We start from the raw sequence: 14,898 nt of genomic DNA on the forward strand, positions 1-14,898 counted from the left end.
TCTGTGATTTTTACTAGCAGCAGTGTCACAGGTACTGCTAATATCACTGATTTGTTATCTGCATTCATAATTGAAGAACTGCTATGTTCTAATTAGTGAAAATAAAGATGCAATTCTTTTTCTCATCAAAGGTGCTGACCCCCTGAGTTCTACCCATTGACCTTAGGAAGGGAGGGTTGGTGGGGTCCAGGTTAAGAAGCCTGAGCTTAGAATGCTCTTATGCCCTCAATGTACCCTTATGCACATATACTGTCCCACACAACTCACTCCTCCTTTTGCTTAAGAATCACATTCCTGGTGAGGTCTTCCCTGACCATTCTACTTAAAATTATACCCTTACTCTCTCCATTTCCCTTTTCTGCTTAATTCTTCCCTACATCACTTAATTATTTTCAAACATATAGATTTTTAATTTATTTATTGCTATTTCCACTAGAAACAGACACTAGGCACTTGTCAAATGGTGACACATTCTAGTATGGTGTCTGGCATACAGAAGTCACTCAATAAGTACTTGTTGAAAATAAGTAATGGGGCTGGAGATGTGGCTCAAGCGGTATCGCGCTCGCCTGGCATGCGTGTGGCCCGGGTTCGATCCTCAGCACCACATACAAACAACGATGTTGTGTCAGCTGAGAACTAAAAAATAAAATATTAAAAATTCTCTCTCTCTCTCTCCTCTCTCACTCTCTTTAAAAAAAAAAGAAAGAAAAAGAAAAAGAAAATAAGTAATGATTAAATCTGTATGACCTGTGTCTTCTCATTTTTTTCCTGCAAAAAGTTAATGAATGATTGGTGAGACTTTTAATAAAGATTAAGGAGTTATAATTATCTTCATCACTATAATTTTATTAACTTCCAATATTAACCTTAAACAGTGGCACAGAGCTGCAGGTTTCTTAGCATTCTGAATAGGCTTCCAGTCCTGTTTTCCAAGGATGCTTTGGGGGCCTGGGTTTCACCCCATGTCAGGAACTATCTCTGATGCAAAGTGTCACTCATAAAGCTCTTTCTTGCCAAGGTAGCTAGCAGACTCCCCCAACTCCAATCAAATAAATAATAGTAAGAATACTTTTTATTTCTGGCAACCCTATAAGTCAGCTCCCACTTACTAGCTATGTAATTGTTGGTAAGTTACTAAACCTTTCTGAAGAGGTAAGATTTTTTTTTTTTTTTTTTTTTTTTGGTACTGGAGATTGAACTCAAAAACTAAGCCACATCCCCAGCCCTATTTTGTATTTTATTTAGAGACAGGGTCTCATTGAGTTGCTAGTGCTCCGCCATTGCTGAGGCTGGCTTTGAACTCACGATCCTCCTGCCTCAGCCTCCAGAGCTGCTGGAATTACATGCATGTGCCATCGCGCCAGGCAAGATGGGATTTTTGTGGGGATAAAATGGAATGGCCCCCACAGGGTGTAGTATAGAGCAGGTGCTCTTTAAATGATCATCCACAACCTCTTCCACCTCAGCAGGTCACTTTATAACTGCTTGCCAATGCATTTTCCCATTCAAGTTCAGCTCCTGATGGCTAGGAGAAGGGCTGTGTCCTGTCTTCCAAGGCATATTAACCTCCTGCAACTTGATCCAACCAGAGCAGCCCCCTTTAGGACTGCCTCTATAAATTGATGCCTCCACTCTGATCCCCGACCTCCAACATGTGACTGAGACTGTTATCTGGACCTTGACCGTGAAGCCCACCATTTATCACAGTTTCCTTTCCTGACCCTCCTTGTACCCACACTGGGAGTTCCTGTACCCATCCTCATAGAGGGAAAGACAGAAATCATCATCCTGATGTTTTCAGGTGTGTAGTGCTTTCGAAGAGGGCTTTCACCCTTCCCCAAAATATGTAGGCACAAGGTAAGAGAGGAGAGGGTATGTGTGACAGCTCAGTGGTAGAGCATATGCTTAGCATGTGCAAGGCTCTTGGTTTAATTCAAGCACCAAATACCAACAAACAAAAAGGGGGAAGGGTCAAAGTACTCCTGTGCACCATGCATTTGAGTCTGGTTCTGCTTTACCCACACAGCATGTATACATGCATATTTACATATATGTATATATGCACACATGGCCTCAGGAATCTTCCACCACTTCATTATAGGAAGAGGTAAAACAGACCCAGAGAGATGAATCCACTGACCCAGATCACACAGCTTCTCAACTGCAAAGTCAGGAACTGAACCCTCCTAGCCTCCAACACCTGTTTCCAGGCGATTCACCCTGGCCTGGGAAAATCCTACCAACTGACCACTGTGAGCCAGAGCCAGGTCTAACTTTGAGGTGCCACCCAGTCCCCTCTTCTTGCCAGATAAGCTGCCTCATACTTTGTGAATGAAGGCCACAGAAGAGAAATGTTGCAGTGACTCCCTTTGAGCTCATATTTCTTTCTTGTTGCAAAAAGTGCTTATTTCAGCACCCATCATCTCCCTCTTTGTTGTGTAGACAATCCGCCCTGTCGGATTTGAGCTGTTATTATGAGTTTGTTTATTATTAGATTTATTTCTCCTATAAGCAAATGTGTTCACAACAGTCCATGGGGGAATCTTCTTAATTGTCACATAAATGTCATCTTATGTAAATTGAATATTTATGTTTTCATGGAAGTCGGTGGAGGGAAAAGGAAGAATAAACAACCTTCAGTCTTGGAGAGGGAAAGGGATTCACAACTCACCCACATGCCTTCAAAACCAAAAGGTGAGTTGCAAAAATCATTGGATCATCTTGGAGGGGCAGCCAAGAGAGCGGGGGGTGGGGTGGGGTGGAGAAAAAGCTGGCAACTATGCCATGGGAATATTGGGCTAGCCTCCCGGATCTCCCCAAAACCTCCAGCCAAGACCAGACTACTTCGCTGGCTGAGGCATTTCGAGGAGGCTGAAGGTTGCCCCCAACCCTCCCCATCCAAGAGACAAGCCCTTCTCCTTCCTAGAGAGAAGGTGAGCGCGGCGGGCGCAGCGGGTTAGGTGGGTGTGGTCCGCAGCTCTGGGAACCGACCCAAGGCCCCGCCACCGCCGGCTAGCCGCCCGACAGCCCGCCCGCCTGGCGAGCGCAGGCTCTTCTTCCAGAAACTGCGAGGATCCAAGCGCACTGTTTGTGCACCACAAGGTCAAGTCGGGAAGTGGAGCCGGCGGAGGAGGGGCGATGAGGCGAAGGGTGGGGAGGGGGGAGCCCCGCTTCTTAGCCAAGTGCCAGCCCTTGGAAGTTGCCCCTCCGTTGTTAACCCTTTAAGGGGAATGGGCGGGACGAGCAAAAGGGAAGGGGTTGCCCCGAGGCAAACTCCTTCTGGACCCAGGACGTGCAATCACCCAACCACCCATCACCGCGTTCTTCACCCTCCGGAAATACGGGGCAGCTCCGGGCGCCTGGAGGCACCCGAGAGGGGGGAGGGGGCGACGAGCCCTAGAGGGACCCTCTCTACGGACCGCCCCTCTTTTCGTGAGGTCGCCTACAATTTCAAGTTTCCCCTGCCCGGGATGTTAGTTTCCATTTGGTGTGGGTGGGCGAGGAAGACTGCGCCCCCTCCCCCAGACTAGTACGCGCCCCTCCCCTCCGCTCCTGCCAGCACTTTCTGCTCACTTCTGGCGCTGTAAAACGCCACGCGATTTATTCGATTCACATTTTAAAACCAGCGATTTGGAAACGGGGCCGAGGGTGAGGGTCTCCCAGCGCTGGAGTCCCGGGGGGCGGGGTGCTCAGTGCAAACCTCGTTTCCTCCGCGAGTGTCGCCTCCAGGCTGTTATTTGCAAAGAAACGTCTTTTTGACGCAGGGAGAAATGGCAAATTTTAAGTACGTCATTAATATGGCGCCAAAAGATTTTTTTAAGTATAAGCTTGCTATTTTTTTTTTAAGGTTGCGGGGGGCGCCGCCCGGGTCTGGGGCGCGAAGGAGGCGGGGTGTGAGCAGAAAGTGTGAGTGAGAGAGTGGAGGGGCGGGGTATGTGTGTGAGTGTGTGAAGTGTGAGCAGACCTGATGGGACTTGCACGGGCGCAGCCGCCGCACGGGCCCGGCCCTGGGGACAGGGCGGGCTGGGGGCGCCCCAGAGTGCTTGAGTCGGGGCCCCGCTGCAGGCAGGCGGGGGCCAGGCAGGGCACCCTCCCCCCCCCCCCCCGGGGCCCACAACACTACCTGGAACCGCCGCGGGAGCCAAACAACTGGGCGAGGGGGGGGCGGTGACGGGGGGTGTCGGGAGCGGAGATCCGAGTGAATAAGAAAAAAGTGGCTACTCCCCCTCCCTCGCTCCTCCTGCCCGCCCCCACCCCACCCCCACCCCACCCCCACCCCAACACATTTTTTTTTTCTAAAGAGATCACAAGGAAGTCTTGGTTTAAAAAGAAACAGAAACATACACAGGGGGTTGGTGAATGGTGCCGACCGCGGCCATCGCAGTTGGAGGCTATTTTTTTGGGGGGTGAGTAGCGTCCATGGAGTTACTTTGCTCCCACTCCTAGCGGCACCAGCTCGAGTCTGGCGGGCTAACCGTCCCCAGCAGGAGCGCGGGGCTGGGGACGCCGCGGGCACGGCCGCCTCCCTCGCCACGACCCCGGATGGATGCGCGCCCCCCGCCCTCCCGCGCCGGCCCCTGGAGCTCCTGGTTTCGGGAGCATCCTTCCCGCGCCGGCCCCCGCCGCGGCGCGTAGCCGAGGGCAGCGCCCCTCGGGAGGGCACCGCGGAGCAAGGTAAGATCCAGCCCCCGGTGGCTGGGCCCTGCGCATCTCCACGGCATTATTTTGTGTTTTTGCAACAGATCTGCTAGCGCTCCTCGCTCTCTCTCTTGCTCGCTCGCTCCCTCTCTCTCTTGCTGGCTGCCTGTTCTAGGAAGCCAGCGCGGGGGGTGGGGGGGATGCACAGCACTGGGGAGAGAGATTGCGCATGTTGGTCAGTCGTTTAAAGAGTACGGTGCGGGGAGGCTGAGAGGGGCGCATGCAACAACAACTTTTGGAAGGGTGAGCCTGGCGACCTTCTTTATTAATGACTGCGGCAAAGCGCCCCTGGGCCGGCGAGGGGGCGCGGGAGGGCGGGGGCGCGCGGAGGTTGCAACTTGCCCCGCGGGCTCCGGCCGGTTGGAGGGGCTGCGGCGGGAGAGGGGTGCGGGGGGAGGCCGAGCGTCCGGGGTTGGGGATTCGGAGAACCTGGAGCTATCTGCCCTCCTGTCGTCCTGAGTTTCATTTTGTTGATACGCAGCACGTCCAGCCGCCGAACCGGGCTGAGCTGGTGCACATGACCCGGCGCTGGGCTCACGTGCAGCCGGTCCGGTCCCAGACACCTTCCGGGGGCCACCGCCTCCGCCCGGCGCCCCCTCTCCGGGCTGGGTGCACGCGGGCGCTGCACGCGGGGGCAGCATGCTCGGCTCCTGGGCTCAGAGGCTCTGCACAAATTAGACAGTTTTTTTTTTTTTTGGAGGGTCGGGGGACACCCTTTACAGGTGAGTGTGGAGGGTGCGCAGCCTTGGCGGCTGGGGTCGGGGACAGGCCCCCCCACCCCCAGGGCTGCGCGGGAGTCCGGCGGGGGAGAAGCGCTGGGAGAGTGGAAATGTACCGGCGGCGGCCGGAGCGGCGGGTGCGCGCCCGCGGGGCGACGGCAGGGGGCGTGGCCCTTGTTTACCTTCTCCCAACTCTGCCGGTTCGCGTCCCGCTCCAGGGACAGCTCCGCAGTCCCCTGCCCTCCGCCTCCGCCCTTAGGCCCTGGGTGATATGGGGAAGGTGCTGACTGGCAGCCGACCCTGGCTGGGATGCTCACACCTGACCCCCAAATGAGCGACATTGCAGCCCCCGCCCCCACCGAGCACTGCTGCAGTCCCTCCGCCGGATCCCCGGCCCCGCCCCGCCCCCGGCAGTGGCATCTTCCCGGCCTCACCTCCTTCCTCCCTCTCCCTCCCTCCTTCCCACCCACTCGCCTGCGCCTGCGGAGCGGCTCCCTCCCGCCTTCTCCCCGCCTGGGTGCAGACTTGTGGCTCCCCATGGTCCCTTCCCGCCCATCCCTGGGTCTTGAGGCACCCCTTCTCAGGCCAAGGGATGAGAAGGGGTCAGCTTGGCTATTCGGAGCTGTTCCGCCGGAGGATGAGGATGTCTGTGAGACAGGCAGGAAGCCTTCACTCTAGCTTCCAGAGGCCCAGCCCCCCCAACCCTGTCCCCTACTACACACCGCTGCCCCGCTCTCCCTCCCCAACCCCCACCTCTGGGTCTCCAGTGCCCTTCCCGGAGTCTTCTAGACCCCTCCCCCGCCAGGGGCGACAAGCCCACCCACCTCCCGGCGCCGCCCCGGGTCCGAACCGCCTCTTGCCCTTCCTTCGCCTGGGCTGGAGCACCCCGCAGCTACCTCCGGCTCCTCCTCCAGGCTCCCGCGGTCGGAATCACGCCGGCGCGCCTCCAGCCTGCGGTCCCGCGTACTGCCTCCAGGGGCGGGCTGGAGGCGCGCACAAGCCCCCTTCTAATCCCCTTAGCCACTGCCGCCGGGCCGGGGCACTTTTTTTTACGGGCTTGGCCGCCAACCTCGTGCTGGGGGCTGGGGAGGGGGAGGGGCGCCACCTTTCTTTTGCCAAAGGCAGTTTGCAACCCGCATCCTTGGTCTCTGCAGATTTCTAAACCACACCCCTGCATCTAGCACCCCCGGCTGGTCTTTTAGGGTTCCAAGGCACAAAGTTTTATCCAGAGGCAGTTTGTAGGGGGTCATCAAGAGGGGTCATGTTTGTATCCAGAGCAGTGCCAAAGGATCTAGAAGGGTCTGAGCCCCTTCATTGAAAGAAAGGACCCCTGAGCCCAGATAAACTGGATAATCCCTAAACTTTTATGTTTGCAAATCTAGTCCCTGGCCTTGGGAGGTGGTAGGATCTCCTGGCCCCTCCTTCCAGAGTGGCACTGACTCCCTTTTTCACTGGTAAAATTCCCAGTAGGACATTTGGCAAAAGGGCCAGGCAGAGATCTGCCAACCGGGCCTGGCCCTGTTTCCTGGGTTCCCAGGGTGCTGGGTTCTCTGGTACCCTGACTTCCTTTCTCACCTTAGGGCCCCAAACGAATGCACTATCCCTCCTGTCTTCTTCAGGCGGGTTGGGACTCGCAGGGAGATCTACCAAGCAGAGGAGGAAAATAACAACAGAATAACTGTAAGGGGGGAAGGAATGAGTAATAAAGCTGACCCAGGCAGGGAGGAGGGCTTTCATGTTTAAGCGATGCTATTTGCTTTTTAGGTCACAGGCTGCAAAAACAGGCTTTGATCCGAAGTGGGCGAATAATTTATTGAGAAAGTTAGTATGGTGAGGGGGGAAGCTTGTTTGATCTGGAGCCTTCTCAGTTGTCCCAAGTGCTGCTGGCTGTTGTTTTGAGTGGAAAAGCATTTAGTTCCCCAGCAAATGCCTCTCAGAGGGAACTCCTCACCTCAAGCAGAGAATGTTGGTTTTGCAACTGTTTGACCAAGGGTCTTCCCAGCACTTTTGGAGATGAAGTGTTTAAGGACTGAGTTGTTTGGGCTCTGGATGAAGCAGATGTTTCCAGAATGTTTTCCTATCCAACATGCTTTTCCTTTCCTTAAATTGCCTGGTTAGATGGCCAGTAACATACATGGAAGAGACTGTCGGAAATCCCATCCACTTAGCTCTCATTGACAGGTGATGGAGGGACTGCTGCTTCTCAGGCCCCACATGCACTTTGGAGTCTTGAAGTTAGGCTTCTGACACTGACTGCTACATCTTTGAGGTTGTGGGCAGGGTGTTCTGGTTATAACCATTGTTTCTGTTAATAGGGAGGTGGTTGTTTTTATGCTCATTACCCGGGTCAAAGACTTCCTTGCAGTAGGTTGCTTGGGAACCTGACAGTTTTTTTAATAGGTCAGAATTGAGGAGAGGATACCCCTGCCTTACCATGTCCCCCCCACTTAGCCCCCCCACCCATGTGGCTCAAAAGCTTACAACTGCAGGTTCCAACTAAAAACTTAGGACCCCAGGGAGGTTGGTCCTGGGGCTCTAGATCGTCCTTCTCTCAGTACTAGAGAATAACCCTACCCAAACTCTGCAAATTGGAGATCTATATATTCACATTAACCTTTTGGGGATGGATTATCCCCTCTGGAGTTACACAGCCTTGATTTGAACCCTTGGCTGTCTGATCATCTGCTTTGATAATGGTTCTGGGCCTCAGTTTCTTCATCTGCCAATGAGATTGAAACACTTGAGGATCCCGTTCAAAAAGATTTAAGATGCACAGGCCTATAATCCCATCAACTCAGCTACTCCCAAGGCTGAGCCACAAGGAGACCAGCCTGGACATTTAGTATGACCCTCAGCAATTTAGTGAGACCCTATCTCAAAATAAAAAAAAAAAATAAAAAGAGTTGGAGATGTAGCTCAGTGACAAAGCACTCCTGGGTTCACTCCAAAGTACTAAAAAGAAAAAACAGGGTGGGGGAGGACTCAGCCCAGAACTGGTAAAGTGCTTGCCTAGCATGTGCAAGGCCCCAACACTGGGGAAAAAAAGTCTAAAACGCAAAGCTAGGCATGTGGTAAGCACTTGATTAGCATTAGCCATTCTTACTGTTATTACTAATGACCTGGGCAGGGTCTCAATGCAGCTTTGACCTGTTCCCTCACCTTTAGGCTAGGCCAGAGAGCCAGCTCCCTTCTCTAAAGAAGAGGTCTGAAGGATCCTGCAGATGCCACTGGGCAACCAGATCCTGGAGCAAAGGGATGGAGCTTTGTCCTTTCTGAGGTGAAGAATAGGGTGAGGAAGTACTAAAAGCAAAGTCCCTTTCATTCTTTGGAGGGTGGGTGTAGGCAGCACATTTTAGGGAAGCTGGGTCTCTCTAGGACACTTGGAATTGCAGGTGGGCAGCGATGGTGTTAGAAGGTTTGAGCTTCCCTCGCCTTGGAGAAGCAGGGTTGAGGATTGCAGGCAGCAGCTCTCTACCTCGTGTGCACAAAATCATTTTTGTAACTGCAATTTACTGTCCCCTAGAAGGCATTAAAGTTAATGAGAGATAGGAAAGAGTGGGGCTCTGACCCCCGTTTCAAGCAGTTTTAAAAGTGTGCAGCTCTTGTTTTCTGAATGTCTGGCCTTCCCGACACAAGGAGGCTCTGAGGACAGGTTTTCCAGCCGAAATATCATTAAATTGTATTAGCATCTTATTACACACACGCCTTAGCGGTCTGCCTCAGACAGGGAGAGTTTTTGTTTCTCTTTGAAAGATTGTGTCTGGAATGGTAAATTGCCTGCTTGAAAGCCCTTTCCCCCTTTTTTAAGGAGGAGGACGAAATCCTGCTGTGTGGTGGCGGGCAGGGCAGGCCTGGTGGCCCCTGGAGAGGAGAGGCCGAGGCCAGATTGGGGTGTTTTAACTGCCCAGGGAGGACTGCAGTAGCAGACCTGAAAGGCCCACTGTTCCCAGGGTCAGCTGGAAGGGCGTTAATGGAGGCCCAGGGTGTTTATTTGAGTTTATTTGCGGAGAAGTCTTTAAAGGGGGCTGGCATTGGGTGGTGGTGTTCCAAGGCCAGACCTGAGGCCCCCACTAAGACCAATAGCTAGGGCTGCCAAGAAAACATCTGCCACCAAATTGCTGCTCTATTACTGAGTTGACATTGATCATTAGCCAGGAGCCCAACCAAATAAAGCCTCGTGGAAAATGTGTGAGGTCAAGACAGGGAAGGCAGGCTATGAAAATAGGACGAAATCTTGGGCTGGGGTGTTTGTTCCTGCAAGACACAGGCAGGCCGGCTGGGCTGTGTAGTCCCGACACTTCTGAAGGGGACAAGAGCACACTCAGCACTCCCTATTATGAACTGGTTGCCGTGTGATGGGGTTGCTGGGGCTCCTGCAGGGATCTAGACAGACATGCTCCTTACACACTCACAAGGAGGACAGCCAACAAGTAGCTCAGCCAACACAACTGTGATGGTTGCCCTGGAGACCTTGAGTGACTACATGGTCAAGTTCTTTAGATAGGGTGACACAGGTGATGTTTAAACCCAAACCTGGAGAGTAAAGAGTCAGACATGCGTAGACCATACGAAACATTCCAGACAGAGGGTACAGCTTGTGCCAGGTCTCGAAGCCTGGAATCTTTGGCTTGTTCGAGGAAATGAAAAGAGGCCCATGTGGCTATAAAGTGGTGAGGAAGGGGATCATGGTCAGTGTGAACTTGTCAAAGTGGGCAGGAGCCAGATTGTGTAGGCTCTTGTGGTCAGGAGCTTGCAAATGGTCCTTTGATCAGGAGGAAGCCTTTGAAAGATTTTCAGTAGGGGCATGCTGTGATCTGATTCATGCTTTTTAAAGATCACTCTGGCTGCTGTGTGGAGTCCTGGATTATGGGGGGACAGTGGTGAAAGCTAGGGAATGAGCAAGAGGTCCAGGCAAGACTCAAGATGGGTTTAGATGGGAGTGGTAATAATAGAGGTGGGAAAAAGTGTATTCTGGGGGCGAGCCCATGGTTCCTGCCAGGGTTTGGCTGTGGGGTGGAAGATGCACAGAGACCGGGCTCCTTTGAAGGTGCTCTAGGGCACACACAGTCCTGAAGGACAGCTTCCAACCTGGGTCACTTTTGGGGATACTGTAGGAGTTGTGAATGGCAGAGAAAGGAGATGCTTCTTTTCTAGACTGTCCTTTATAGATTAGGTTTCATGTTTTGCCCCTAAAAAGTAAGTGCCTTGTGATACTGAGGTCATCTCCCAGAGCAGACTTTGCTCTTGGGAGAGGCTGGAGGGACCAATAGAAAGAGAAAACCAAAGGCCAAGGTGAAGTTCAGCACTTCCACATCCTACTTGCTTTTGCATCTTCAGGTCTAAGCTTTGAAAATGGAGTCCTCTTGGCCCCTTTTGTTGAGATAAAGGAGAGGGTGATTTGTGGGGCTGGCTCACAGGGGCCAGGACTCATTTGAGGCTTTGGTAGGCACTGTGACCAGGGGCTCACTTGAGGCAGGGAGGCCTTTGGCATGGACTTAGTTCAAAGGAAAGAAGCTTTACTCACAAAACAGGGAACTCTGAAGCCTAGTTATTATTCCAATTAAGCTACCACAAAATCTGTTCCCTAATAACTGCCTCCAGTGGGGCAGCCCCGACCAGGAGAATAATCCCTAGCTGCTCTTCAGATGTCCTTATGAAGGACAGGTTAGATGGGGAGATGGCTTAGATGAGGTGTGGGTCTACCTGCCTGTTGGTCCTTGGGCAGTAGGACATAGCTCCTAGCTAAGGTCATGTATGAGGGAAAAGGGTCATCCTGGTACAGAGATCTGGGTAGTCACCTACTAAGTAAGTGGTCCCTGTCTTTGTAGGACTGCAGTAAGAAGGGGGCACCCCTGGGCTTAGTAGGATCACTAGGGTTAGGGCAGTGGGTCATCCGTCACAGATAGGTCCCCAGGAAGGGGTAGAGAGGCTAATTGGCTTACAGATAGGCTGGGCCACAGGCCATGCTTCCTGAAGACAAAGACTCCCTCCCTGTCTTTGGCTGTGAGCAGTGAGGCCATTTATAACTAACAGGAGTATGGCAGGGTGGAAAGTGAAGCTGGATCCTGCGCTTCCTGTGAAGACTTGGGCCACAGAGCATTAGTGACACCCTGAGCAGGTTATGAAGCCACCCAGGGCTCTGCAGGATTAAGAGGAAGAAGTGGATGAGAAAAGGTTTCCAATTAGCAGAATTGATGGTTTGCACGTGGATAGCTCACGTGGCTCCAGGATCAGACCTGCATTCAAATCTCAGTTCAGCCACTTACCAGCAGGCAAGACGCTGAGCCTCACCTGCAAACAGAGCTAAGAACTCTAAAGCTCAGTAGATTGTCAAGAGCACAAGATATTGTAGATAAGGGCAACCCTGAGGCCTGTGTGCAAGAGCTGCCCTTGGTATCTTGAAGTTAGGTATTCCTATTAAGATAAAGTGAGTCTGTATTTTTAATCTGGGGAGGACAGTGAGGGATAGGAGAGTTGGGCAGTCCCACCCAGGGCCAGTCATGGTTGGTCTGTATCTCAGGGTCCTACCCCCATCCTGTCTCCTCATCCTGCTGGCCGCCACTCTCAGGATTGTGCCCTCAGTGCTGGCTTGTGCCTTGCTTAGATAGCTGGTGTTCATGAAAGAATCAGTCTTGCTTTCTCTCCTCTATCTCCTCACCCCCTGTGGGATTGCCCGGGACACTCAGGAGGCCTCTGTGGTGTGCGTGGGTTTTCTGATGGGCCTGAGTTTCATTGAGTGGATGCTGGGACTGGACAGGTTATGGTCACTATTCAGTTTGGAGCTGCTGACCCTTTTAGTTCTCCCTCTGTCCTCTTTGGCCAGACTTCTGATCGTCCCAGCTGCTGGGCCTCTACAGATGGGTAGGGACAGATTGAGGCTGGCTGAGAAGAACACTAGGAAGGGCTGAGCCTCATTCTCCTTCTTCTGCATGGAAGGGAGTGTGGGGAGGTAGAGAATGGGGTGGTTAACTAAAAGGTTGAGGATTTTCCAAACCTTGCGTGAATATAATGGATCTGACTTCCTTTTGTTGCAGATGGAAGAGAAGAGGCGAAAATACTCCATCAGCAGCGACAACTCGGACACTAGTGACAGTAAGGCCTTCCAATTCGCAACTCCTATAGGGGAAGAATTTGAATGATGATCAGGCCCACAGGCCTGGGTGGAAGGAGTCCACCTCGTGGTCTCAGCTCAATCCAGGGCATGTTGGTGAAAGCATAAATCAAGTCAGATCCCTTTGCTCCTGAGATAGTCCCTGCACCTTACTGTGTCCTCCAGGGCCCCCTGTCTCCTTCATGCTACCCGCCTCCACCTCAGGGCTTATCTTCATTTGTTTTGCTGTGGTTGGAGCAGATCAACTCCCTTTGAGGCCTTTGCATTTGCTACTTCTGACTGCTAGAAGAAAAAGTTCCTCTCTTTGCCCTTGCTGTGGAATCAGGGCCCTTTTAGGAAGTCCCTACCTCACAGATAGAAAACCTGTCACTCTCCATTATAATTATCAGATAAGTATCATTTTCTAACCAGAGATAAAAGGGCCTGTTTCTTGCTCAGTGCTGTATCCCCAATTCTAACTCCCCAGATTCTAATTCTGGCATATAGTAGGTGCTTAGTAAATATTGGCTAAAGAAATTAATGAAAAAACCCAACTTTCATGGGATCTTGGCAGTAGAATTGCAGGCTTATGCTCAGGATGGGTGTCATTTAGGTGTCTTGGTGGGGCAGTCATGTTGTGAAGGAGATAATGGGGTTTAAGGAGCCTTCTCTGAAGTTTGGAGCAGAGAAGGGAAGGAGGTTCATGCCAGGGGAGAGCCGTTCTCCAGTCTGAGGTTATGGGCTGCTCCTCTCAGATAACCCAGGAAGCCAGGCCCTGCTCCCTGGAGTAAGGAGTTCCATCTACCACGAGTTGGAGGGATACACTCACAAGAAGATCCCACCTAGCAGCTGTCACCTTGGTGGAGGCCCAGGCTAAGAAAGAGGCCATACTGGCAGGGCGGCCAGGCCTGATGCTCTTTGCCTCTAGACCTGATTTCTCATGCAAACCTTTGTGGTTAGCAAATAGATTAATGGGATCTTCGAGGCCCCTCCTAGTTCCCAAAGCTCCACATCCCCCAAGAGCCTAAGGATAGATGCACTAGGATGGTCATTCAGGTTCCAGTCCCTTTCTAGTGTGCAGGGTCTCATTCACTGTCCTTTGGGCTTGACCCTTGTTTCAAGCTGGCCCATCCCCCTATGTAGCAGATTACAGCAGCTGCCCTTCTGTGGCTGCAACACACTACTGTGGCCTGGCTCAGTAGAACCAAGAACCATATCTTCTGCTTCTACCTTTGGTGTAGGCAGAGGAACCCTTTGAGAGGGCCAGGCACCTGCAAGGGCAGGCATCTGGACAGATGAGCCCTGTAGCTGCACCAGGGTTGGCCAGGCCTGGGCTTAAATGCTTCCCCACCAGCTCCTGTGCCCACTGTGGTTGGCTGTTTCTGTTCAACCAAAGCATTGGGTTTCTCTGTGGCCCCTCTTGTTGCTCTTCTGACTCACAGGGGAGGAGACACAGTGCTCTAGTTTAGCAAGGACCTTAGACCCTAATAGTAATTAGAGTCCCATGTTTATCACTGTGTGCCAGGGACTGTGCTAAGACTTCAAAGGCAAATCAGTCAACCCTGAAAGACAGTTCATCTCAGACCCCTGTGTTAGCTTCACCTCACTATTAGAAGTACTTGACATAATTAACTTCTAGAAGGAAAGGTTTATTTAGCTTACAGTTTTGGAGATTTCAGTCCAAGATTGATTGGCCCCAGTGACCTAAGACTCTCCCATGAGGCACCATCTAATAGTCCTAATAGTGCCATCCTGGGGACCAAATCATTTGCCCATGGAGATAAGCTATTAAGAGGCTATATCAGGTATTGAGCCTCATGGTCTCTGGGTCTGACCACTTCAGAGGATCACTGCTTCCTGCTGCCCTGCCCTACTCCGAAGACACCTGGGCATCTTCCCAGAGAAGCATCATGTTCCTAACCAGCCAGAGAGAGCACAAAAGGCTTGTTCCAAAGAGGCAGGGACTTATTTGGGGTCACAGGGTAAGCTAGCACAGAGCCCCTTATGGTAGGTGACTGGTGGAGGGCTTATGTCCCCATTCAACAGTGGAAAGGCTGAGGCCCAGAGCAGGGACAGAGATCCCCCTCTGATAATTTAACCCAGAGCTTTCCTTGTGGGCTTCCTGTAAGGCAGGTGGTGTTCGGCCTTCCAGGGCTGGTCTCTCTCATGGGCTATTCTTTCTCTACAGGTCACGCTACATCTACATCAGCATCAAGATGCTCCAAACTACCCAGCAGCACCAAGTCGGGCTGGCCCCGGCAAAACGAAAAGAAGCCCTCAGAGGTGGGTTGTGGCAAGCTTCAAGCTTCCCAGAGAACATGAAGCTGAGGTGGGGAGGTGACTGGAGACCTGTGGGGAGTGAGAGAGTGAACCATGCCTATGTGGCAG

At 52.3% G+C, this 14,898-nt stretch overlaps 1 protein-coding gene and 1 long non-coding RNA gene across 6 annotated transcripts in view; one reads left to right on the plus strand and one right to left on the minus strand.

Moving 5' to 3' along the window:
• Positions 1-4,349: 4,349 nt before the first annotated feature.
• Positions 4,350-14,898, plus strand: part of JADE2 (jade family PHD finger 2) — a 47,805-nt gene continuing 37,256 nt past the window's right edge. The window contains 5 exon segments of the mRNA XM_081310056.1: positions 4,350-4,677; positions 7,001-7,027; positions 7,029-7,074; positions 12,455-12,512; positions 14,699-14,793. Coding sequence (XP_081166182.1) covers positions 4,550-4,677; positions 7,001-7,027; positions 7,029-7,074; positions 12,455-12,512; positions 14,699-14,793 — 354 coding nt within the window. The 5' untranslated portion in view covers positions 4,350-4,549.
• Positions 4,951-6,408, minus strand: LOC308657867. 5 transcript variants are annotated; one of them, XR_014024081.1, is made up of 4 exons: positions 6,317-6,408; positions 5,895-6,067; positions 5,603-5,682; positions 4,951-5,366 (listed from the first exon to the last, which is right to left on the minus strand). It is a non-coding gene; the product is annotated as an uncharacterized lncRNA (long non-coding RNA). The 5 variants fall into 5 exon arrangements; XR_014024082.1 differs by having other exon boundaries at positions 5,603-5,739; positions 6,245-6,370; XR_014024083.1 differs by having other exon boundaries at positions 6,245-6,369.

The sequence above is a fragment of the Spermophilus citellus genome, assembly GCF_964194105.1.
Source record: "Spermophilus citellus genome assembly, chromosome: 1".
In the NCBI taxonomy this organism is placed as follows: domain Eukaryota; kingdom Metazoa; phylum Chordata; class Mammalia; order Rodentia; family Sciuridae; genus Spermophilus; species Spermophilus citellus.